Below are 9706 nucleotides of genomic sequence, written 5' to 3' on the forward strand. Positions count from 1 at the left end.
TTTTAATCACAAAAACGGGGGCATAATTCTGTCAAAATGCTTGATAGAGTTATTTCCTCCAGTTTACAGGTTGGGTATATGATAGTGAACAAGTGTGTAAATTTCAAAGCCATATGTGGATGGACGTTGAAAATATTTGGGGCGGTACACAAACTAACATAAGTGGTTACGCCGACGCCGACGCTCGGATGACTAGGATAGCTGTACTTTTTCTGACCGAATAGTCGAGCTAAAGATATGTCTACCTTGGCCATTTTAAGTGGATCTCCGTGGTGAAGTGGTAAATTCAGTCGTCTATCATATTGTAAATGAATCCCCTGCCGCTCACTAGAGTTGGTTCGTTCGAATTCCATGATGCACTTTAGACTATTTCAAACGAAGAAACAGTCGATACTGCGTACTTCTTTTCTTTGTTCTATTAGGGTGCCCGTGTAGGCTTGAACAATTAATTATACAGACTCGCACATGTGGATCTTCCGCCACTTGTAAAACTGCGTAGTTGCCATTTGATTTCGATAATATGACTTAAAACTCACCAATAACAAAATATAATTCTTTATTACAAAGTATGGAATACGAGTATAATAAACATAGAACTATTTTATAATATATGTGCAACGCAGTATGCAACTGTATATAGCAACAGAGGTAAAAGCAAAACAAACAGCAAGAACGCCCATTCTAACACTACTCCAACCTCGAGAAGAACAAATGAGGTCAGGCACATGAGGTCATCTTGAGGATAAACGTTGATTCGCATTGCCATGACGACACTTCCTGTAAATGTAAAATGAATTTACATGCTTAATGTTACATAGAAGTTCTTGAATCAAGTATTAAGTTATCAAAATTAAGCCATCACATTAATTAAGGTATTCACAATTTAAAAACTTTTTCAATGTAGGGGAAAAACTAAATCAAGTTATGATGAGAAACAGCTGAACATTTAACCAAACAAGGCATTGCAAAAGGCGATAGATGCTCACCGAACCTGCACGTTTGTCAATGTACTTCAATTTCACCACCGGTAACCTTGATTTTTGACCTGAGCGACTCTTAACTCCATTCAAAATTAAAGGACCACAAAAAGGTATGTGCATACCAAATATGAAAGACGTCAGTCAATGAATGAAGGCTGCATTCTATTCTTCTGAAAAAATCTATTTTAAGCACTTGTGACCTTGCCCTTGACATCAGTGACACTAAATGCCTTCAAAAATTAGAAAACTTAGCAAAGTATCATGGAAAATATGCATCGGTAAAAGGTTGGTGGTGGGAGTGGAAGGACGAAGGGACGGCCATTCAGTATGTTTTTTCGGAGGGCATGATAATATACTCGAATGCATTAAACAATTTCAAACTAATTTTCGGAGTAACTTTATATCTTCTCGACAATATTAACATCTATTCCTCCGGAGAGGACGTTCTTGCTATCAAAGTAAAAACAATAAAACTATGTTAATAAGAATTTCAAATGTAATACCTATAACGGCGGCGGCTAGCCTCATGATAACTATTACGGCGAAAGTTATACCGTAACCTTGGATATCAGTCTTTTTTATACAGCCACCTATTCGTTTCGTCCACTCCATTATTGTAATTGGAAATACGAATACAGAGAGAGCACCATCCGTTATCAAGAAGATATTTATGTACAACTCACTACTGCACTGTGTCAAACCAAGAAATCCTGTCCAGAAGTTAGAAAATAAAACCGTCGTGGAATTAGAAGATACAATCAAGTTTTCAAAGTATGTGCTTTCAATATAGAACTGTTAAAGATATGAGCCGCGTCACGACAAAACCAACATAGTGGGTTTGCGACCAGCATGGATCCAGACCAGCCTGCGCCTCCGCGCAGTCTGATCAGGATCCATGCTGTTCGCTATCAGTTTCTCTACTTGTTATAGGGTTTGTAAGCGAACAGCATGGATCCTGATCAGACTGCGCGGAGGCGCAGACTGGTCTGGATCCATGCTGGTCGCAAACCCACTATGTTGTTTTGTTGTGACGCGGCTCATATATTAGATCAAAATTTACCATCACGAAAACATTGTGAAAAGCTGAACAATTGACTTTGCGCCGCGGTAAAACAAGATAGCGAAAACCCTTAAGGAACGCTTATTCTATAAATTGAACGTCATTATTCAAACTTTTTTTTTGTTATACGAAGCATACTAGTATTTCAAGGTAAGTTTAACATAAAGATTGATCTGACGATAGCCTGTGAAAGACTATCAGAGGAAGGAGGGTTCTAACATTGTTAAACATGTTATCAGAAAAAAATTACCTGCACACATGTAGGTGATACCGAAAAGTACATACAGGAATACGAATATCATTTCGTCACACCGGCAGTCTGTAATGAATAAAGTTACAATACATGATTGAATTTTCCCTAAAAATACGCAAACATTTAGTAATAATATTAATAAATAACATTACAGCTATCAGCTATACGTGGCCCATTAAAGGTATTGCGCTTATTAATCAAATATGTCTTTTTGCTACAGTTTTTTTCTGTTACGTGACTACCTCACTAACAGCTTTACAGAACTGCATTTCTTTACGTTGAAGGATTATTTAATATTATTGAGCGGTCAGAAATGCTATTATGCAAGATATTTACGTATTTAATACTCGGTATCCCCACTCATATACAAAAGTGCGCCACTCATACACAAGAGCGCGTTCCAAAAGAGATGTTGTTCACACAAATAATAAATAAATCATTTGAAAGTCATGCATATGTCAAAAATAGATTTAACTTTTATCAAGTCACCTAAACGTCTTACATGAGCAATATTTGTGGTTGATATCGTTCGCCACTTTATGCCTAAATCCAACAAGTCCCTGAGAATTTCTCCAATGTTTAATCAACATTTCAGAAAACGTCAGGTCCATAACACTGTCCCTTCTCTGCATCGGGGGTTTCTGGGTTGGTGATGAAATGCTGTACATATCCGCTGGGCTAGACAAGGGAACGTGACTTGTACCACTGTCAAAGGAATGTATGCCTTCATCAATGCTTTCTTGTCCTGAAACAGTAATATCTTTACTTATAATAGGCCACCATCCTCTGATTTTAAATACAATTTATATTGTGATTTGCCAGTGTCTGGCATTATCGTGCTAAAACATTTGGGAAGGATGGTTTGCCATTATATATATTAATTAAATACATGTTATGTTTTTATCACAAGCCTATCATTTTCTTGCAGACTTCTCAAAATACATTTACACATTATTCATGCTGATGCACGAGGGGTGTTGTTCAAATTTGAGTGCATTTATATACGCTCGTAAAATATTATTCTTCATAGGTTCACTGAATTTTTAGCTCACCTGAGCATGCTTAATGTGAACTATTGTTATGCCCCTGTGTCATTTTTACTTAAACGGTATTTCCTCCTAAAACCTAGCACCAGTAGTGATAAAGCTACACAGGAATGACCCTTTGATGGTCCCTTTCAAAAATTGTCCAAATTGTTCCGGTCTGCTTAACAAGATAGCCACCAGAGCTAAAAATCGAAAAACACACCCTTAATTAGTCCATAAATTTTGTTTAAACTCTACAGGAATGATCCTTGCATAGTTTTCTATAAAAAAAATCCTCAAAATTGTTCTGGTCTGCTGAGCAAGATGGCCGCCGAAAAAGTTTTAAGTGACCGGAATAAGGTATTTAATGTAGTGCTACAACACTGTTTCTTGCCTACTCTATTCAAATTAATTAATACCTGCAATTGCAAAATGAAGCTTTGCTGGATTTGTAAATAAAACATCGAAGTCCGGGGGAGTGAAGACCACGGATTTGGTTTTTGTTTTTAGTCCAGTATCTCCGTCTGTAGGCGAGACTGGATTTGAGCCGATTGCAATGCCTTCATCAGATGTTTTTCTTTGAAAGCGTCCAGTTGTCACAGACGGTGGACCTTTGCTTTCCGGTGAGACATTGTAGAAAGTTGCCTCTGTAATAAAACAAAAGTAATAATTTTAGAGCATTCTGAGTTAAGCAATTTATGAACAGTTGATGCAAATGATGCAAATGAAGATTTGATTTAAAGTGACATTATGGCAACCCAAGTGAGTGCACAGTTTAAAATAAAAACTGAATACATTTTGTCATACTTGTGATCAATTTTATAATTTACAATGCAAAAAGCATCAAAAAAATACATGACCCATGGAAATTTCTATAAATAACGTAAGGAATGTATTGTTTTAACGTATAAAGCTTACACTCAGTGAGAAAGGTAAAATCATTATTTTCATTATTTTACAGTTTACATATTTGGTAGAGGTACTGAATATCACCAGAAAATGACCCCTGATGATTTTCAGGTTAGTAGATCAAGGGTCATTTCACATCAAATTGGCTCTTTTGTCTGCAGTGGGAGGGTAGTGATGCTCAAGAAATGACCCCTTTTTGCCATTTTGGTTGTCGTCATTGTAGGAGTTATTGTTGTAGTCGTAGTTGTGTAATAGTCATCGTCAGAGGCGGTCAAAGTCGTCGCCTTCGTTTTATCTTGGAAGTCTTAGTTGTCATAGCCTCGTTGGTGTTGTTAGTATTTGAGGTCGTAGAAGTTGTCGACTGTGTATTCGTAGAAGTATGGAATTGAAGTCATAGTACAATGTAATGCAGTAATGATATAGCTGTGATCGTAGTCCCAACCGGTGCATTCGTGGTCGTTTTCGTAGACGTAGAGGTCGTTTATTAAAGGTATTTGTCGCCAAAGTTGTAATTGTTGTCGTCATAGTCATAACCGTACTTGACATTGTTATGGTCGTAGTCATGGTCGTTAAACGATGTTGTAGTAGCCGTAAAAGTTTTAGTTGTAACCGAACTCGAAGTCTTTTAGTCGTAGTACTTGTAGTCGCCCTGTAAGTTGTAGTTGTATTGGTAATCGTAAATGTCTAGAATAATTTGGTCGAGGTCATCGTCGTCGTAGATTACTATTTGTAATCGTAAAAGTCGTGGTCGAAGTCGTGGTCGTAGTTGTCCGCCAATCGAACCATCCTCCGCTATTATTCATAATAACTTATCCGAAGATTGACGGAAAGGGCCGAAATGTTGCGATTGATTTGTCCGCGTAGAAGGCATGTTACATGTAAAAAGATGCCATTAAAAAATAAGATATAAATTTTAAAAAACAACAACAAAAAAAACATAAGCACTAACATATGAAAAGCCGGGAAGGTTTTCCCACGTGAAAAGTAAACATAAGCATATCTACCTTGTTTACTGTCTGTACATCCATAATTATCAAAATACATTATAAACTCGTACAAAAATTTTCAATGTCGCAAAACTAGCAATTTTATTCAAACCACTCTTCCGTTTCTTTTTTTTTCGTCCCATATTTTCACGCATGGGTAACTTTAAATTGGATTATCTTGTGTAATGTATAGATAAATACGATGTTTACACCCCGGGGTAGAAAAACCAGACCAACAAGCCATATAAACGACAATGGTCCGACTATTATTCTTATTACTTTGCCCATGCAGTCTTTTCACGGCTGCTATTGAATTGATAATAATAAAAAAAATGTCGTTTTATTTATAATGTGATGTTTTAAGTCGATGTCTTTATAGTCTAACCCTAACTCGTCAGGAATCCGATGCTGAATAACCAAAGATAAAATTTTTTAGAAATCTTTTAGAAATCAAAACTGTAGAAAGTGATTGTTTATTCCATGGAAGATAAAATTAATTTAAAGTCGCCACCACCACCTTCGTAAAGTTAACCAGAGAGCCGGAACACCTTTAGCAGCAACTAGCCACATTCGGGTTCCGGCTGCTCCGCGGTCAGAAGCTGGTTCTGATCGGATCAGCCAGGAATAATACAGTCAAACCTGTACAAAATGGTCATAGGTCCTTTTTTATATCAAAATCTTATGTATCAACTAAATAATTAAGCTTACAATTCATCCGGATCGGAATATTGACACAATAAAGCTTTTTATATAAAATAATAAAAGACAAACAAGCATTTTGTACAGTCTCGGGTAATGGGTCAATGTTATAAAATTAAACGTAACTTTGGGTGACTGATTTGAAAAACGAGTATACGTAAATGACATAATCTTCGAAGCCGAGAATACATGAAGTTTTGATACGCGAACTCACAAATTTGAATACGTGAATTCATGAAGTTGAAATCTTGAAGTCGTGAATTCGTGAAAATGAAATCGTGAATACATTAAGTTGAAATTGTTAATTCACGAAGTTGATTTAATGAAGTTAATATCGTGAATTTGTGAAAATGAAATTGTATATGCGTAAATTCGTGAAGATGAAATCGTGTATTGATAAAGCTGACATTGTGAATTCGTGAATTCAGTATGTTGAATTCATGAATTCGTGAATTCAATATGTTGATATTGTAAATTTATTAAGTCGAAATAGTCAAGTCGCGAGAATGACACGGAGGACTCTTACAGTTGAAATGTCCACACCCGTACCTCTGCTGCAGTAATTTTCTGTACTGCACAGGCAGTCGATGCTTGGCTTGAATTGTATTCTTTGACATGACCACGCCCACTTTGTTATAAATACGATATTTTAATTCAAAATATTTTCAAAACATTCTCTAAAATTCTTTTGTTTTAATATCATAACTGTTGCATGCGCCTAGCACACCTTAAAGGTCTTCGCGACAGAGATAATAAGCTATTAAAATAAGTTGCGTGACAGAAGTAATTTAAGTACATGTACTTTGAAACCATTTCAGTATGTAAAACAAAATTATTTAACTATGATTTGCAGATAAACCACGTGCGTTTTCATTGAAAATGTGTACATTTCAAAGATATACTATGCCCAACCCTGAGAAAAATATTTTCATCACAGAAATTTCTTGAAATCTATGAAATTCTTATTGAATAATTTGAATAAAAGAAGGAATAAACTATGTATGGCGAGGTGCATTCCCAATTACATACCATTTAAAGTTGCCTTTTTTTTCCTTATAATAATTGCCAGTTTTTTTTAATGACACTATAGATTCATATTGTGGCCACAGTACGATAATGTGTTGAATTTAAAACATAACATATCTATTTTGTGTGAAATCAAAACATGTTTATTTTATATTTACAAAGAAACTGTGTAGCAATTTTCAATATTTTTGAATATCAAAATTTTAACATTGCATCATTTTAAAAGTGTATTAACTTTACTTTATTCCATGTTTTCCAGCCGACATTATTATCATTATTATATGATTTTCATAGCAGGCGTATTATTTTGAATTTGGATTGAAAATGTTACGTAATGTTTTCTTGAAAAAATGTGTTTTTATGCAAAATCAAATTTCATTTTACTTGTGAAAATATTGCATCTGGTATTCACTCTCGGTAAAAAAGCAAATGTCCTCTATATATATAATAAATAGTATTAGAATAATTTCCGGTTACTAGTGTAATTGTCGGGAAGAAAATAATTTCTCGGGCTGTTTTCTTATAAATTATTAGTGAAAATGTGACTTAAGTTATTACTTAACGACGATTTAACTCCAGTTCCAACCAAAACACATTTATACTCAATATCATTTCTACCTTCTACCACTCGCTCATGAAACACATCAGTTTAGTCCGACTGTAAGCTCATTCAAGTCCAAAATAACCCCGAATATCAAAAGACAACCGTCTTACTATAGTACAGGCACACAATGATCAAATCCGTCACACGAGATTAAGATAAGGATGTAGTTCATTGAACGAGGATCTGTTCAGAAGGTCTATTGTGAATAGCCCAAAATGTACATGCGGACTAAGAGAAACTGTATCTCATTTTTTGTTGCAATGTACCAAATACAGACATAAACGTCAAAGATTTCTCACTAATTTAAATTGTCCGGCTACAGCAAACAACCTTCTTTACGGCAATTAACATCTCTCTTTTGATGAAAACAAAACCTTCTATCAGAATGCCCAAAAATTCATCATACAATCGAAGTGCTTTTTGTAAGAATCAGTGTGAATAAACTTGATCATTACATACGCTCAAATTTCTTTAAATTTTAATCTTAAGTATTAAATTTCGGATATATTCAATCATATCTTTCCTTATATTCTTCCTTTCTTCTAGCATTTCACCATAAGTTACTATAGTTTCTCTATAGTGATAATTCAACAATCAATTAAGTCTCTTATTCTTTGTTTTACATATCTAACCGCAACATTTTTGTATCTGTATCTTGAAAATTACTTTTACTGGAGAGGAATTGGTAAAAGTATCGTTTTACTTGTTTTCCAATCCAGTCTGAATGACATTGTTGTGAAATGTTTGTAAATGTCATGTTATGTACAATGTACAATTTATTGAATAAATAAAGTTTCAACTATATAATAAATCATAAACATAATTAGAGATTTATCAAGTTTTTTTTTGTTATTCCTTCTTCCACTGCATTTGCAACTTTCAAGTTATGTATCATACATAATTTCAAATTTGTCAGTTCAATTCAATATTGAACTTTATAATGAAACTTTGCAGTTTTCAATTCAACCATTGCAGCAGAAATTTCTGTATAGAATAATCCCCATTCACGACACATTCGGTAAAGGATGCTTCTATGACGCTAATGGGTAAATTAATGGTATTTATCACCCCATGGAATAAATAAATAAATAAATAAATAAATAAATAAATAAATAAATAAATAAATAAATGTAACATTTATTACCCGCGCTACCACGTTAAAATGGTATTGACTGCCTTGTATATTAAAATTTACAAATTTTTTTAATGGTCAATACACGAAAGAGTAGGGCCGGAGATGATCAGCTTCAGCCCGAGGAAATAATTCATTTAAGGGCCGGTTATCATTTTCCGGTGTGTATTAACGCATTTAAGCACTATTTTCAATCAGACGGCATCTGCGGCGTTCCCATACATGCAATGAAAAAGTGATTCTGTTTTACTATAAACAGTTCTTATTTTGATATGCAATCCATTAAATATTACATTCGTGTATATTTTGTGTAGATTCAATACTAAATATATTGGACTTGTTGAATTAAATAATATAATGCAGCAAGTATTGAACTTACACCCATTCAATATCCTCTCTCTATATATGTAACGTATACTAGTATGTAAATGCACAATTTTGAAATTTATACAAAACAACTAACCAGCTTGGATAAATCCTTGTAGAGTGTGTCCGTCTGTATTTTGAAATATCTTTTGTCTCGATCCGTGCATATCTTAGCATTATATGCTGCCTTCTGCGAAAGACTGGTTGCGCTATTTCAATTTCATAAATTTTACTAACTCAACTTCACAAATTCATGCTTTACGAATTTCCGATTTCAACATACTGAATTCAAAATTCCTCGAAATGTTTGAAAACGTGAATTTGTGAAGTTGAAATCGGAAATTCATGAAGTTGAAAAAGAAGAAGAATTCTTGAAGTTTAAATAATAAAATCTTTAGGTATAATGTCACCACCTTCAGTTTCACTTGCACAGTCACAATGTATATCCATAGAAAGTTCAGGGATGAACATATTGCCATTATCTAGACGTAATCCTTTCCATTTTGCGTGTCAAATCCTTAAACGCTGGTATGACAGCTAGTATGTATGCCTATAATTACAACAATTTATTGTAAATTATAGTTGTTTCTGGCTACAACGTGACATTTTCTAGCTCGAATTAAATCATAAACATTGTTATTATACATGTATTATTGTTCAAAAAGT

The 9706-nt window shown here is 34.3% G+C and overlaps 1 protein-coding gene across 2 annotated transcripts; it reads right to left on the bottom strand.

The window, feature by feature from the left end:
- Positions 1–520: 520 nt before the first annotated feature.
- On the bottom strand, positions 521–9423 carry LOC132734015 (uncharacterized). Of its 2 annotated transcripts, none has more exons than XM_060720718.1 (6): positions 9138–9423; positions 3738–3965; positions 2796–3038; positions 2291–2359; positions 1484–1690; positions 521–777 (listed from the first exon to the last, which is right to left on the bottom strand). In XM_060720718.1, the coding sequence occupies exons 1-6, from the start codon at positions 9205–9207 to the stop codon at positions 602–604; spliced, it is 993 nt and encodes a 330-aa protein (XP_060576701.1). In that variant the 5' UTR covers positions 9208–9423; the 3' UTR covers positions 521–601. The 2 variants fall into 2 exon arrangements, with proteins under 2 accessions (XP_060576701.1, XP_060576702.1); XM_060720719.1 differs by lacking the exon at positions 9138–9423 and adding an exon at positions 5232–5354 and having other exon boundaries at positions 522–777.
- Between the last annotated feature and the right edge of the window lie 283 nt (positions 9424–9706).

This window comes from Ruditapes philippinarum, unplaced genomic scaffold, assembly GCF_026571515.1.
Source record: "Ruditapes philippinarum isolate M1 unplaced genomic scaffold, ASM2657151v2 ctg2525_1_1_1_1, whole genome shotgun sequence".
In the NCBI taxonomy this organism is placed as follows: domain Eukaryota; kingdom Metazoa; phylum Mollusca; class Bivalvia; order Venerida; family Veneridae; genus Ruditapes; species Ruditapes philippinarum.

Coding starts and splice junctions, on each gene's coding strand:
- LOC132734015 (XM_060720718.1), bottom strand. CDS start 9,207: ATGCACGGATCGAGACAAAAGATATTTCAAAATACAGACGGACACACT. Junction 3,966..9,137: donor ACAAGGATTTATCCAAGCTG/GTTAGTTGTTTT, acceptor GTTTTATTACAG/AGGCAACTTTCTACAATGTC. Junction 2,360..2,795: donor CAACCACAAATATTGCTCAT/GTAAGACGTTTA, acceptor TATTCATTACAG/ACTGCCGGTGTGACGAAATG.